Genomic DNA, 16,988 nt, shown 5'->3' with positions numbered 1-16,988 from the left:
CTCAAGATTCAGTGGGAAGTTACGTTGAAACCCAAGACCCTTTGCAATTAATTTGTTAAATAACAAAATCCATTAGACATGCTAAGTGAATCTTAATTCACTCAATGCCATCAATAGTCAATTGCTTGTGAAATACAAAATAAATAATGTGCTCTCAAATTCAGTGTCAATCTTGATGGAGAGCTGTAGAGGAAAGATCGGTTACTGTAACCTCTTCAAGGGACATTTGAAGAAACTTGTAAAATATAATATGGATTCCATGATTAAGGCAATTCTAGCTGTTAGTAATGTATGTATCTAGGGCAGGCTCAATTTCATCACTATGATCAAGGGCTAGGACTGCATTCATTCCAATCTAGCTCTCCAACAAATTGCTAATACATTTTGTTTTAGCTTAGAAGCTATTTCCTGGATCCTCTTTTGCTCATTTCCTCCTCCATCTGTATTCATTAGAGTTTAAAAGGAACATCCTGTGTATAACGATGGCAAGCTGTAGACCAATATTATTTGCTTTTAAAGAGGGAAAACAAGATAATTCCATGTGATATAATGAACGCGTTTACACCTGACTGAATGAATTTGCTGCGTAAAAGCTCCGCAGGAGAACAAACGTTTTAAATGATAGCATTTTAACTATATATGTTCTTCATTGTCTTTTTTTTATTTTTTTTTAAACCACACTCCATTCCCCACTCCCAGAATAATCATCAGGCCACAGTCTGACAGTAATTGTGTGTGTGTGTGAATGTCACTGGAATTCAGATGTGAAACTTGTGCACTAGGGATTTCAGAAAGAAATATTGCTGTCAGTGCTAGTGGAAATGTAATACTTTAAGCACACAAAAAAGGATACGGGATATGGGAAGCAACCTACAGTGTGACTTGACCTCTTGGCGGGGGGGGGGGGCGGGGAATGGAGAAGAGAAAACTCCAGCTTTTTGAAGATGCTGCATTGTTCAAAGAAATTCCCTGAGAATACTGTTGCTACCACCACCATAAGTCTGTCTCAATGCAGCCTCAGCTCTGAATACCAACCGAAATAACATTCATTTCAATTAAGAAAACAAAGCAGAAGAGAGAGACATTAAGAAATGATTTGATGGAGACAAAAGAAATCTCTGGCACTCAAAAATTCTCAAAACTTATTTATCATGCAAACCTTGATGCCTATACAATTCCAGTCTTCTCCAGGGACTCATATTCAATTTAAGCTATAAAAGCGCTTATAACTTTGGTGAAGAAGATCTGTACATGTTATATAAAGCCTTTTCATGTAAGATTCATTTTTATGATAATTCCCAGTAGTTGTTTTTGGACAGTATACTTTTTTATTAGTCCCAAGAGAGAAAAAAATGTGTTTTGTCCTTTTTGCCATCATCTCAGATTCTATGAAAGCAGTTAAAAGTATAGACCAGTAGGAATTTTACAGAATCCTACCTTGATTTGGGTTAGAAACCCCAAGGGAAGATATATTCGGCCATATCCTATCAAACTTTGGAGGAGCTGCATATATCAGGAAAAATCAGGATTTGTTATTTACATCTGCTGATAGATATTTTTTATTTGTTTTATTTCTAAACAGACGTGTATGGAGAAAAACATAAAGCACAAACATCCATTACTGGACTTTGTCAATGACACACTTGGACAATACATCAAGGCCACATTGAACAAGAACAAGCAATTGATGATTCCCAAAACATTGAATGGACATTTACATCTTTTGTGTGCACGTGTTTGTGTGTGTGTGAGAGAGAGACATTTCAGCTTTTATAATCTAACATTACCAATTTTGATGTTAAAATATGTATTACAGGAAGGGGCACTGGATAACTGGGGTAAAGCTAGACACTCATCTGTCAAGGATGATGTTTAGGGATGGTAGATCCCGAGGAATCATCAAACATGGCACAAATCAATAAGCAGAGCCTATCCTCCTCTCCACTGCCCCATCTAACATTACCAATTTTGATGTTAAAATATGTATTACAGGAAGGGGCACTGGATAACTGGGGTAAAGCTAGACACTCATCTGTCAAGGATGATGTTTAGGGATGGTAGATGGGGCAGTGGAGAGGAGGATAGGCTCTGCTTATTGATTTGTGCCATGTTTGATGATTCCTCGGGAACAATTATATCTCTGGCTAACTTGCTAGTTGCACACATCAAATGATATTGTTATAAACAATTACATGGGTGAACATACTAGGCATACATGCCAAAGACGCCAGTCCAAAGAAAGATGACTCTGACTAACGTTGATAACACTGCTACTTATTATTTGGCATATAAACAACACATCTGTGATGATGGCCCATTCATTGTTCTAGTCATCCAAGTGATGAATGAACACACGTGGACCAGTCTTAACAAGAACCCTACAAACATACACTTCCATTTTTCCTGCAACCACACCTAGTAGTGAAGCAAATCAACAAATTATCAACACTTCCTATTTAAAGCCATACTCTAAATATGAAATTAGAGTATGAGCCTAGGATAGCAAAGGCATTTTACATAACTTTTGCTCCTCCGTGCTCTTGGAAGCTAGACAAAGCCAGACGTGTTTTTTCAAAAATTATAGCAAAAGGTTTAAAAATAAGTAGACTGGGGTTTCTAGAGAATGAATTCACTTGATTTCTTATCATATCCAGCGAACTATATATGCACAAAGCAACTAAAGGGGGGGGGAATGCTTATGTGATAGCAGAAATAATCACTAAGTTTCTATGAACTTGTTGATCACAGTTTTGCTTTCTGATGAGAATTAGCAAAGGATTTTTTAAAAAATGTCCTTAGCATTAATTCAAAGTATTGCCTGGTAATTCTGATTTATTTCAGTGTAATCAGAACTGCTACATGTTAAAAAGGATTCCTAACTGGTCATCTGCCTTACTTGGTTAGGATCTACGCACATATATTTGTGATATCGAATGCTGGTCAAACTCAGAGTAGACCCATTAGAATGACCTTCTATATATGTGAGTGTGTGCATTACAAACACAGGCACACACAAAATCTCTTTTTCCGCATTCCCCTGGCAGAATTAGAAAATATGTCCTCCACAGCTGTCCTTTAGCTGCAGTAGTGTGTCTCTCTTTCTTCATTAAAACATTCCCATTATGTGTCTTATTTCACTCATGCTAACGACAACAAAAATCACAGGAAAGAAGCACCAATGAAATAAAATTTTGCTTAATGTGAAATAATACATCTAATGTTTTATTGCATTTCAACATGTTTGGGACATTTATCAACTAGAGAAGTTACAGCATTTTTGTGAGGGTAGGATTTTCTGTAACCATATTTCATATGCTTCCTCCCCACCACCCCTGATCCTCACACTGTAATCGGTTTCCTGTTTAAAGGCAAGAGATCTGACTTATGTGTGCATGGTTCTCAGTTATAAGACTTGACACCTTGATGAATTGTGCATTGTTTCTGCTTTGGAAAGGGGCAAGTTGCAGGGTGGAATGTTTGGATATTATTTTGGACTACTGATCAACATGGCAGGCTACTGCTACGTTTGTTCCTTGTGCAAAGCAACCGGTTTCACCAATTTTAATGAAGAAATCAAGCTATTTTGTGCACCCCCTGCTATTCTATTAAATAGACTCAATAGTTTAATGTCATGTGCAACATGGCAGAGCTCTGCCCCAGTCTTTTCTTTAAAAAACAAAACAAAACCCCGGCAATAATTTGTTCATTATACACACTTATCAGTTGAAGTTCAGAACAACAGGTTGCCTATTCCGATCTAGTGGATTAATTGCGTAACAGCAATTTTTTGAGAGTGCAATTCTAAGCCTCTCTGTTGGTGGTTGAATGGGAATGGAGCTCAGGTTTTTCTTCACCAGTGAAGAGTGCCACTGGTGCTGATGAGACTCTGCTGCAGCCTGGTATATGAGGTGCTGGTGGCTTTTGGAGTGGAATATCAGTAATCAATGTATCCATAGCCTGTGGTTCACCTAAGGGGCTTGATTCTTGAGTTCCACATCTTCACCAGTCTGGAGCTGGCACAGCAAATATATATAAAGAATACACACACACACACACACACACACACACACACACACGGTATATATATGGGGGGGAAAAGGTTTCCCCACTCCCTGTTTTGCTCTGGCCATTTATGTAAAAAAATAAATTCTATAGTACTTTGTAGGCCAATTGCCTCACAAAGTGGTGTGCAATCAATAAAATACATTAAAAGGCAATCAATACAACATTATAATAACCTCTCATTAAAACCTTTCTGGCTTCTGGCCCTGGGTTTGGATTGCTTTGGCTGTTAATCTTCAGTCGTGCAATGCAATCTTATGCATGACTCCAGAAATAAGTCCTCCTGGGTTCAGTGGGTCTTATTCCTTATACGTTTATTTAGAGTTGCAGTCTTGGTCACATTTGACCTTTGAAATGTCTAATATCTCCTCCTCCAACCTTGTGATGCCACAACCCCCCCAACATCTCACTGAATAGGGTTTTGGTATCTACCCCTTTATCCATGAGAACTAGATTTCAGAGGTTCTTAAAGATATCTTTATTAGTCACATCCTGTTACATTCTCAGCCTATTTTGATCTGCTCCTCCCCTCTCCTACTTCAACTACTGGATCCTTCAAGCATCTTCCTTTAAAAATAATAATGGTACAGAGCCTGTTCAGCTTTAGATTGAAGCTACTTCCACTGGGCAGAACCTTGAATTATTTTTAAGCCTTGTTCCACCGCCAGTATATCAATTATTACATTTTTTCCCCTATGACAAATATGGCCCTTATTCTAGGCATTGAGCTTTTCATTTTTTTCCCAATTTGTGGCTGGATACAGCATGAACACTACCCAATCTCTGCACATTTGGCTTTTTAAAAAATGCTTGAATAGTGGGATGAAAACTTCTGAGTCACTCAGAGATTCTTCTGGAGGCTGCCTGTGAAGTCTTTAGGTAACTGGAAAGGATGACTCATTCTCAACAGGCTTCAATCAGAATCCTTTAATAGCCAGGCCATATAATAGCCACTCATTCATTTACCGCAATTTGTTAAGAACTCTCTTTTCCTGAGCAGCAGGAAAATAACATAATAGTTCTGAGATCTCTGCAGGGGTATAGGTAAGTCTGAGAAGAAAGATATTGAATTGTAAAATGCAGCCGGTGATCTCAAAGGGCTGTTTTTTATTATTAAAAAGTGCAGGGGTTGTGGATATGCACAAAGACAGAACTTTTTATTTATTAAATTTATATGCTATTACTTTTCCTCCAGAGATGAAGTTGAGATACTTTTAATCTGATTTAGCATTTTAACTTTTGTATATTTTAAAGTATGGTCATATGTCTGTCTTATCTTTTTATTAACTGCTTAGAGGGTTTTTAATAATAATAATTAAGTGGTGTATAAATCTTAATAAATAAATGACATTCAAAAAGTACCCACATAGTTTACCAGTCAGGTACTGACAAAGATTTGCTTTGCTTTTGTAAAATTGTCTTCAGCAGCTGTGTTTTTTTGAAAGAGATGTTCAGATTCTGATGATATTTTTTTTTTAAATCACCCAATACCATATAAAACATTTTCATACTTAATTATGATGTTTTGGGCTTTATGCTGAACAGTGTGCTGTGATAGTTGCTAGTAAATATTTATTTTTCATTATTTTGATTATGACATGTATACAGGATATACAACATATGCAAAATATAATAATAATAATAATAATAATAATAATAATAACCAAATGCAAGCTTTCATACCAAAAATAGGTAAGCTATAATGTTATCAGTTACTCCAAATTATTTAAAGTGTGGGGGAAGCATATTCTTATAAAATGCTTAGCTCACTGTGCTTACCGGTATCCTCGCCACTCCTCTGGGGAATTTCTTATGGTTATTTTGATATCAGTAGTATGGGTCAGACCTATACAACTTGCTAAACAAAATGCATCTATGATATATGGTGATTTTTTCCCCCTTGCTGGAAGTGAAACCAGGAAATTTACTGAGCCACTAGTGGATTTTCGCACATGGCTGGTGACCTGTGTTAGGCTTCGTGGGTCAAAACTGAAAGTCCACTGAAAATACGGCAGGCTTCCTCAACCTCAGCCTTCCAGATGTTTTGAGACTACAATTCCCATCATCCCTGACCACTGGTCCTGCTAGCTAGGGAGCATGGGAGTTGTAGGCCAAAAATATATGGAGGGCCGAGGTTGAGGAAGCCTGAAATACGGCATACCCGCCAACATTTCTCCGATGAAAATAGGAACGTATAATAATAATAGTAATAGTAATAATAATAAAAAATACCCCTCCTGTCTGACTGGGTTGCCACAGCCACTCTGGGTGGCTTCTAACATATATAAAAACATTAAAAAACTTCCTTATACTGGGCAGTCTTCAGATATCTTCTAAAGTTTGTAAAGTTACTTATTTCCTTGTATCGGGGGTTGCATAACTCCAAAATTCTCCAACCTTTCTCTGATGAAAATAGGGGCATCCTAAGGAAAAGCAGGACATTCCAGGATCAAATCAGAAACCGGGATGGCTTCTGTAAATCCAGGACTGTCCCTGGAAAATAGGGACACTTGGATGGTCTGATATGGAGATCAGAATGAGGCCAGAGGATGCGATACCACTCCCTCTTCTATCTGTTCTGTATATATGGAAGAAAGGAATGAACAAGACAATATTTGGCATGTGATGAAAGGTCTGAATGTTTAACAGGGCTAATGGCATGTTTTGGTCATGGTATGGTCTGCTAGACAGGTGTCTATAATGTAACACATATCAACCAACCAATCACCATTCACTCCTTTTTCTCCACAATAGGCATTGCACTAATTAATGGAATTAATTAATTATTCTTGGTTCTTACCTTAGCCAAGAACAGATGTAGACTTTTAAGGGTGGTTCACATAGTCACTTGGCTGAAAAATGGCCAGAGACACAAACATAATTGATGAATTGGTGTTTGTTTGAGGGTGGTGGGCAGCACATGCTGGATCCTTGCCTAGGTGAGAGTAAACTGGCACCAAAATGATGTTTTTCTATAATAAAAGTGAGGGATATGACTGGTAGTGAGTGACATGTGGTGCTGCACAAGATGAATCTTTAGACAACTAAATATGTTATATGGCCAAAACATACATAGCACATGATATCTGTGATTGGCTCTCCTGATTTTTTCACCTTTGAGAACTTTCACCCATTTTTGAGGGGTGTGGGGAAGAAAGGGGGCGGCTCTCCCTTCTGCTTTTTGCCTTTCAGGCGATTAGGGAGAAGTTCAGCAGTGTGGGAAGAGCAGTTACAAGGATTCTTGCTGTGTTTTGTTGGCTGGCCTCCACCACTTATATTTTCCAATATTGCCTCAGAAAAATGTTTCATTGCGACATATTGTCATCCTCAGCAGCATTCTGGGAAGAAATTGGTGTCCCGTCCCCCCACTGTAGCTCCTAGCAAAGCTTAAAAAAATTGGGCCTGCCTGCCTTAGAAGTCATGAGTTTAACTTCTCCCACCAGTCCCCAGGCCCTGAAAATATGGAAACACCTATCCACTTACATAACCTTTGAATGGGTCACAAAAAAGCCCTGGTTATATGTTCCCAGGCCTGTCCACAGTTAAGTTGGACCCTAGAACCTACACTGGCAGAACGGGGGGTGGGGTGGGGGAAATTTGCCCATAGAGGAATCAACAGCTATGCTTCTCATAGCATGGAGATAAACATTCTCACTAATACCTGCTAAAGACATAGCCACAACACAGATACAAGTTGGCAACGCCAGCTGTGACCTATCTTTTTAATCTGATACGTGTTTGCTTCCTCCAGTACCAAGGTGGATAACTCTGAAAACTACTGGCAGATGGGCTTCCCTAAAGCACATGTACAAAGAAATGAGTGACCCCTTTGTTTTTTTCAGAGAAAGCTATGTGAAATCTGTGGGCTCTCAAACCTCAGGAACCAGATTGTTGCTAGAGTGATCAGATGCAACGGAGGAAAGGGCCTGTGTAAATTTGGCGGTGGTAGAGGAGAGGGATTTCCAGCAGGTGTAACTTTCCCTCACCCCTATCTGACAAGCTGCATCTGCTAAAATTCCCTCTTCTCCACACCTATTAAAAGCACAGGAGTCCCGTCTTTCTCTTCATCTGGTCACACTAATTGCTGCTGCCCTTAGGCCTCTTCCGGGGAAAGAAAGTGAGCACTGGGGTTGCTAGGCAACCACTCCTGGTCTGCTTACTGAGAAGAGAGAAGCAGGAAATTTGTTAAACTATTCCAACTGCCTGCCTCCCTCCTTCACGACAGAGGACTGTGTAAACCGTATAATTGCATACCAGTGTGCCTTAGGCTGGGGTGGGAAACCCTGTGGTCCTCCAGAGGTTGAAGCCCAAATCCCATCAGCTTCAGCCAGCTTGGCATATAGTCGGGGCAGATGGGAGCTGTAACCCAACACCTGCAGCTCCCTGTGTCTCTTCCATCCCCTGCCTTAGGCCCAATTGTGGACATTTTAATAATAATCAATCTTTATTACGGTCCAGAGACCCAACAAATCATTACAAAATTTTAATAATATATTTAGTCTTTTCTGAACGTTTATTGCAATACTTATGGTATGATACTTGTAAGCCGCTTAAGGATACCCCCCCTCCAAATGTAAAGATAGACCATGACCTAAAGTTGACATTATTTTAGCTGATAAGTATGGGCAAAATTCAAATAAGGAGATCTATAAGCAGAAGCCCTGTGCAAGGACTTCTTATTGGACAATGGGGCTTTTTCCCTCTGTGGTGGGGGTTCGGGAGATGCTCCACCACTTGGGCAAATAAGAGAGTGGGGATCATTCTGTTTAGCAAGCTGAAATGCTCATGCAGCCTGGACATTCAGAACAGTACAATGGTGAAGTCCACTCTTCATCTTCAACTGCTGTTGTTTTTTTTTAAAAAAACCCTATTAATTCTTATTTTTAATGACAATTTTAATGTATGCTTTATATTCTCCACAAACCTCCTGGGAGATTTTATTTACAGTTAGGCAGCACATGCATTTTCTGTCTCATTCTGTTTTGTTTGCTTGGAGCAAGGGACTGGGTTACTGTTCACACTTGTGAACGAACCTGAAACTGTCCTTTGGTTGGGCTATTTTTCATCAGAAAGGCTTGTCTGATTCTTAGGGCAATGTTCCAAGCAGCACAGTGGCTGTGTCTAGCCACATTTAATTTCCCAGAGCACCCCAGGGTCTGAGAATTGCTTAAGTGTCTGCTGTACAAGGGAGGAGGATGGGAGTAAGTTGAATATGCTTCAAGTGATGTCCCTGGCCTGGGCTCTCATTAACTGCCCTGCTCACCCACCCCACTAGTGATTCACTGCATTGTGCTATTCCAATTCTCTTCTAGTGCCAGTGTTAGATTAGTAGCGCCCCAATCATCAGATTAAGTTATGCACGCAGCAGCAGCAGAGCTCTGCAAGGATATTCTGAGCTCACCTGCCAAAAAGATGGCTGTGAAGGGATGGGGTTCGGAAATTCAAAAAGTGGCCTGCATTGAAAACATTTTGGGGCATCATAATCCTCATTGATTACTGGTTGGTTTGCAACATAAAAATATAAAATGCAAGCATAATAGCAGAACACCCCATAGACAGATATTATAGGGTAAGGTTTTCCTAATATAACACCATCTCGCTATATCACATGGCCACATTCAAGTTTATTTTTTCTTACTGCCCAATCCTAGGTGTGTTTATACAGAAGTATGCTCCAAATAACTCAGAGGGACTTGCTAGGAAAACATGCCTAGGATTGGGTTCTTATTTGTCTTAAAGTGAAGGCAAAATTCTTCACTTTAAGAGTTTCATTCCATTTCCCACTCTGGCCAACCATTTGCTGCTGAATATGTTTTGAATTGTAGTTCTCCTATAATGACTACAATCAGATCCAGTGTGAGAGTAAATATTGTATTAAAAAGCCTTGCTTTTCTCTCTGTTCTTTTCTTTTTTTAGAAAAGGAAACTGTTAAGATCAGCTTACTGCTGCAAAAGCTAGAGTCAGGAGAAGTTATAATACGGTGCACAGGAGGTAGGGAAGAGCCCTCAGCAACGTGTGACAACTTTTGTGTGTGAGAAAGGGGAGGTGAATGTGAGAACAGGAGTGTTACAAGTCTCAAGGGTGTCCCTATTTTCATCCATGAAATGCTGGAAGATATGATAACACAGAAATGAAATGATGTTTTCTTCCCATTTCTTCTTTCAATAAGAACCCCTGCAATGCTTCAGAGATAATCTCATACATCTTAAAGTACAGGAACATAAGACTAAACCTGCTCAATCAGACCAAAGGTCTATGTAGTCCTAGCTTTCTCTTTGTAGCCAGCCAGATGCCTTTGAGATATCGAAAAAGCAGGACATGAGAGTTACAGCGACTAGCAATCATACAGACATCGTAACTATTAGCTAGTGAAGGCTTTTCCTCTATGCGTTTATTTAATCGCTTTTTACAACTGCCTTAAGTTAGTGGCTGTGTCATGTTTCATGATAGGGAATAAGAGTCAACCTACACAGGCAGCAACAGAATCATTTGGTACAACTTTTTTACTTGGGCTGTACCACTTTCTACTCATGACAGGAGACCTCAGGTGTAGGCACTGTTCTACAAAAAGGAAACTTTCTGTGAATGGTTATGCAAGGCTGATAAAATAAACACTCTGGTAGCAAACCTCAGCGTAGTTTATGGCCAGAATGGTTTCCCTAACACTCTTGAAAGAAGAGTGGGCAGGAGGGAAATCTTTCAGTGTCTCTGAATATTACGGTAGCTCTTTGGAAACTTCTGAATCCTCCTTTCCACAGAGCAAAAGATTTCATTTTTGCGCAGAGGTACCCAAACCTGAGATCCCACTGTAGTGTATTTTTAAAACCATGTTGGCCTCACGTTATGTGGTCGACTTGCCACCATACTGACCAAACAGCCCACCTTGCAGAATGGTTGTTGCTTCCCTTCCAAGTATCTCATAATTCTAGTAGCAGGATCAGAGCAGTTTAAAAAAAACACAGTTAAAAAAATTAAAATTAAAAAGCTTTTTTTAAAAAAGAAAGTTTCATTTGAAACCGTCTGGTTTGAAAAAAAATGCTAACATGACACAAGCATGCTTTATGTAACTAGGAGCTAATAATGCAATTTTAACCATATCTACTCAGAAGTAAATTCAGCAGACCTTACTCCCAGGTAAGTGGGGTTAGGACTGCAGCCAACAGATCTGTTTCTTATGGGTATGCCTTATTTAAAATGAGGGTGAATGTAATTTAGAATGTAACAACCCAGCATTTAGCATATGATATCAGTAGCATTTTTATCTGAATATAGCTTTTTTTACTTGGGACAGAGGTGCTGGAAAGGCTTTTCTGTTGCTGCCCCCTCCTTTTTACTTCATTCTCTACAAATCTTTTTCCATATCTGGTTAATTAATGTATGTGTGCAGTATAAAGTCAATTTGTACATCTCATTAGTGTGAATTATTATGCCGAAGACAACTAGGCTTGCCAATATTGTAATCGATTACCGTAGCTGTGACTTTAACAGCAGCTTGTCATTCAGACATTAGCAAGTGGTTATATTTTTCTCCATGCTGTGAAAAGTGTCACCTGCAGATTATTATTTTTTGCACACCACTAAAGCCAGAAGAGGCGGCCTGTCTAGGCTTGTTTTAGCCAGTTGTCAACGTCATAGCCAGTATTATTTATTACTGAGCAAACGAAATGGTTAGGATAATTGAAAATCTTCTAATGCAAACAGAAATTATCTTGATTAGAATTACTAAATCAGTAGTATACCCTAGTTTCAACATTTACCTGCAATTGAAGATGGTGTCAAATCAAAGAAAATTATATTGGGTATGTAACAGCTCCCATATGATCACATTTGATGAAAACAAAACACACAGTTCTTAACAAATACAGGCACCTCCTGATTTGTGTGGGGGTTGAGTTCCAAGTCACTGTGTGCTTGCGTGAAATCATGTGCAATCTAAACACCCCATTCTGCCCCTGCTCTGTTCTGCCCTACCCCGTTGCGCCCTTCTAGTGATGTATTTTATAATGTTTCTGGGTCACTTCCAATTTTAGTGCTGTGTGTGCATGCCTAAAATGGGGGTTGCCTGTAAACAACTCCCTTCACCCTATGTTGCACCCGAAAGGGTGGAATTTGACATAGTTGTACGTAGGGTACGTATGAACAGAAGGAGGTCTGCTCATGCAACAGGGCTTTCCTTATCTCCCTCAAACCCACCTAAACCTCTTCTGTGAGTTCCCCAAACTTCCAGGGAAGATTTAGGAGGTACAGAGGGAGGAGAACAGGGAAAGTTGTATGAGCGGACTTCGTTCCACTTATGCAACAACTTAGTTGAATCCTGGCCTAAGACATTTATGCTTACTTAGGAGTTAGATGCCCTTCAGTGTAATTCTGTGTCTATTTACTTAGATGTAACTCTACCTGAATTCAATGGGACTTACTCTTAGGTAAGCGTACATAGGATTGAGCCCTTAACCCATGGCTTCAGTGACATCCATGCCACACAATGACTCTTGGCCACAATGGATCACTTGTGTGGGGTGGTGACCACCACCCCAAGAATCCCAGGAAGTGTAGTCTCTGAAAGGTGCAAGCAGTTGTAGCTCTGTGAAGGACAGTTCCCAGGATTCTCTTGGGGGAAGTGCTTTAAATGTATGTTATGTATGCAGCTTTAATTGAGGGAAACTTTACATGAACCTCCAGTGGTGCGGGATAAACCACAGTGGCGGCGGCAGCAACCACGTTGCTAACTCCTATTATACATATTGGATCCGACTCCATAAATAGGCCTATCTCCCACTCAACTTAGTGGCAATTACTTCTGAATAAATATACATAAGCCTGGACTGTTTGTTTGTTTTTAAATCCTTCAGCCTCTAGTGTTGGACATGGTTCTTGGAGAGCACTTTGCTGGGTGGGCGGCAGGGCTCTTCAGAATTGGTGCCAGCCTTACATACAATATTAATTTATCTATTTCATTGTTTATGAAAAGTATTTATATCCTATCCTTTATCCCAATGTGGAGTCTATTAATATAGTAGTACAATGACAAATGTCAACATGGCCTGCAAAGTATATTAGGTTTGATAACTTGAGGACTAATTGGAAAACAGTTGTGTGTCCCTGCCCTCGTGTGTTTGTGTGTGTTGTGGTGGTGGTGGTGTATGTGTTGGGATGGGTCCTTTATAGCACCCTGGCCAAACACTGCACCTTCTGTTACCACAATACCCCCAGACACCCCCCCCCCATAATTCCCTGTGGCAAAGGGACTTTGCTATTGGTTGGTTTACCACATTGCCAGCTTTCTAAAGACAACTGCCTTTCACTGTACAAAACAACACTTAGTGATTGCTGATCTACAGCCACTCATGCAGTAAAAGGATAGTTGTTCTTTTTCAAGTGGAAAACATGAAGTAGTAGTAAGCTGGTTTTGAGAATTGACTCTGATATACTTCCTAACATGGTTTTTGAATGTTTGGCAGATGTTAAGAGTCCAAACTTCATGCTTCACTTTGCATGGTCATAAGCGTCTATCCATTTTTAGGAGCAAGTCTAAGCAAGGACACATTTTGGTACAATTGTCTACTCTTAAGTCTTACTCAAACTAATGCCATAAGCAATATTTTCTGAAAAGGACAATCATCAGATAGTTTTTCCAAAACAACAGCATAATCATATTTCTTGTACAAATACTATATATTATGACCAAAGTAGATATGTCAATTAACACGTCAATTTCACTTTCTCATTTTCCCAACCTTAAATTTGGTTCATCCCCTTTCCTTATTTGCAAAATAAGAGGGGGGAAAGTATGCACAGGAATTTATCTGCATTTTTGCATCCCTTCTCCTACTAAACACATTTTAACACAATTTTGCCTAATTTATACATTTTCGCAAGCAGTTTCTCCTGATATAATATAGACGTGTATGTCATTTTGCCTAAGATATTTTGCCTAAGATAAATTTTGGATGGAGAACGGAATGCCACTTGAAGAAAGAGTCACTTAATACTTGGGAAAGTGTAAAAACTAGATTGCTCACATTAAAATGTGAACCAAATTTCTCCCCTTCTCCTATGTAGTGTAGGAGAAATTTAATCAAGGAAAATAGTGTGGCATAAATGACTGAATCCTCCCTTCCTGAGGCCAGCAGCCAGGAACTGACTTGTCTGCCTATAGCTACTGCTATTACTACATTGGCTGTTATTGCTGTTACTTTAAGAGGGAGATCCTGTTCATAGGTCTTATTTGGACCTACAACTGTGTTTAAAATTTTATACTCAGTCTACACCATGTGTCTTGCAGCCAATAGGTTGTGAGATGTGTGTGTCGTGTCCATGTCTTTTACTCCTTCTGTGAGCACTTGGGGAGGTGACTCCTCTGTCTCATCTCCAGTTCCATTTTGCAGCTTCAGATGGTTTGCACAGATGTGAATGAGGGGAAGGGGAGGCTCAGAAAGAAGTAGATTTTTCTTTCTCTTTCTTTCATATGCATTTGATTTTCAAGCTTGGTTAGAAAAATTGTAGTGGCGTCCTACAGCTTTTGGGTTGCTCTATTGGTCCTGGATTGTGGTTAGCAGTGCTGCCTGCATTCTTGCTATTCAATCTGTATATTGTTATGAGTGTGTGTGCTAGACACCCTAAATTCCTGGGTCTAATCGGTGTTAGAATATAATTACAATTTGGTGTTAAAACTGGTGGCTAGACCCATGTGTGTATTTGAGCTATGTACTAGAATAAGAGTTGGTGGACAGTGGAACAGACTCTCATGAGAGGTGGTGGGCTCTCCTTCCTTGGAGGTTTTAAAGCAGAGGTTGGATTACCATCTGCCATGTATGATCAAATTGAGATTCCTGCATTACAGCGCGTTGGACTAGATGGCCCTGGGGGCCCCTCTGAACTCCACAATTCTGAGATTCTCAGTTGAAGGAGAGCGTGTGCCTATTCATTTGCAAATAAGATTTGCCCTTGATCATTTGTCATCCTAATCACTCATTACCCTCAAGCTATCACCTCACAGAGGAACCTAGTCCTGGCTTAATGAGTTTTTGACACTATGTACTAGACATAGCATTGTCAGAAAGTTCTTCCTGATGTTTAGTCACAATCTCATTTCTTAAAACTTGAATCCATTGGATTGAGTTCTGTCCTCTAAAGCAGGAGAAATTAAGCTTTCTCCATCTTCCGTGTGATACCCCTTAGATATCTGAAGATGGCTATTTTATCTCCTTTTACTCTCCTCTTTTCCAAGTTCAACATACTGGAACTCCCTCAACCGTTCCTCATAAGGCTTGGTTTCCAGACCCTTGATCATCTTGGTTGTCTTCCTCTGCGCACGTTCCAGCTTGTCAACATTCTTCTTAAATTGTAGCACCCAGAACTGGACACAGAATAAAATATTACTTCCCTTGATTGGGACACTACACTTCTATTGATGCAGCCTAGAATAGCATTAGCTTTTTTCTTTCTTTCTTCTGCATCACATTGCTGACTCATGTGAAGCTTGTGGTTTACTAACACCTCCTAGATCCTTTTCACATGTACTACGGGCAAGCCAGGTGCCTCATCCCCGTCTTATATTTGCACAGCTGGTTCTTCCTGCCTAACTGTAGAACCTTACATTTGTCCCTACTGAAATTCATTTTGTTAGTTTTGGCCCAGTTCTCCAGTCAGTTCGGTGAGTGGGTTCTTAAAATTGGAGATCGGAGTTATGCAACAGATATTGTAAGTGCGGGCTGGAGAGAGTGTCAGAGAGCAACATTTGAGAACAATGGTTGAGGCGTCCTTAAAATCAAGGCTAATGTGGCTATGGGATAAGTCAGAACCTCTTGGGGTGTGAATGCTGTTAACCCCTCCTTCATAGGCTTGGGTTGTATATATGTATAAATAAGCCTAAAGACACCACAGTTTCCTAATTTTCAAGAGGAAACACTGATGCTGAGTAAGCACATTAACCTCTGGAATCTCACATTGCTTGGAGATTAGGGTAGCATGTAACAATGTATATATACTTAAACATACTACTACGAGTATTCTACAATCTCCAATATCCTGTGGTCACAAGGAAACTGGACATGTATTGGAATGCTCTATTGTCTGGGGAAGTGTGGAACATTATTCTTGGTGGTCTGCAGTTTGTTCCACAGGAGAGGGCCCTACTGTGTTTCTGAAAGAGGTAATTGGAGGGAAAATGACACGACTGCAAACATCAGATTTAACGTCTGCTGACTTTGATTGCATTTGGTACTTCAGTACATTGTTTGTTTCTAAACTCTGACTTCTCTGTCAGCGATAGCTTCGGGGGTGGTAATCACCCCCACAAAACTATCTGTGCATCATGTCAATCCTATTTTCTGCGTAATTGTGCACTTTCTAACAAACTACTTAGCATAATTAGTGTCATGGTGTACTGCGGAATACAGATTAGATGCAGTAGTTTGCTAACAAACAACTGGTTCAAATCAGGGCTTTGAAATTCCAGGAGGGGGGTGGTTCAGGGGTGATGGCTTTCCTCTACCACGACGAGTGTGGCCACATAGATGTGACAGGCAGTGGCAACATTGAGATGGAAGGCAGGGAACCAGAGAAAAACCCTGGCCAAACAGGCAGCGTGCACACAGCAAGGTGCGGTGGTGGGTTCCACTTTGTCACATTTTGTAATAAAGAAGGGTTCATAAGTGGTGGTGTATAGGCCAATCTACACTTTACAGAGAATAAGCTAATAGGGTGGTATATGATTGAGAGAGAATTATGGATTGCGGTACTTCACTTGTTAAATAGTAGTGTCACTTAAAAAAACCCCACAATTTATTTTACATGAAATATACTCACTGTATGTAGTAAACCAGTGCATTGGAAGAACAGTTTCAGCACAGTTCTTTCTCTGATGTCCTAGTTTTTGACATGCTCCGGTGTAGTTACATGGGACGTGTGAAAAATATGGCTACTGT

General features: G+C 39.9%; 1 protein-coding gene and 1 long non-coding RNA gene across 11 annotated transcripts in view; both read right to left on the bottom strand.

Moving 5' to 3' along the window:
• The window catches only part of NTNG1 (netrin G1), a 212,569-nt gene that overhangs the window by 43,489 nt on the left and 152,092 nt on the right, over positions 1-16,988 (bottom strand). For 7 of the 10 annotated variants that reach the window (XM_081917460.1, XM_081917458.1, XM_081917461.1 and 4 more), the window contains exon 6: positions 1,438-1,503. The exons of the other annotated variants lie outside the window; for them this stretch is intronic. In XM_081917460.1, coding sequence (XP_081773586.1) covers positions 1,438-1,503 — 66 coding nt within the window. The remainder of the gene's footprint in view (positions 1-1,437; positions 1,504-16,988) is intronic. 10 annotated transcript variants of the gene reach the window in all.
• Positions 3,673-6,993, bottom strand: LOC309373351. The gene is made up of 2 exons (XR_014169991.1): positions 6,863-6,993; positions 3,673-4,013 (listed from the first exon to the last, which is right to left on the bottom strand). It is a non-coding gene; the product is annotated as an uncharacterized lncRNA (long non-coding RNA).

The sequence above is a fragment of the Podarcis melisellensis genome (assembly GCF_964234715.1).
Source record: "Podarcis melisellensis genome assembly, chromosome: 6".
NCBI lineage: Eukaryota > Metazoa > Chordata > Lepidosauria > Squamata > Lacertidae > Podarcis > Podarcis melisellensis.
The sequence above is the reverse complement of the archived record's forward strand: the minus strand, read 5'-3'. Positions and strand labels throughout refer to the sequence as shown.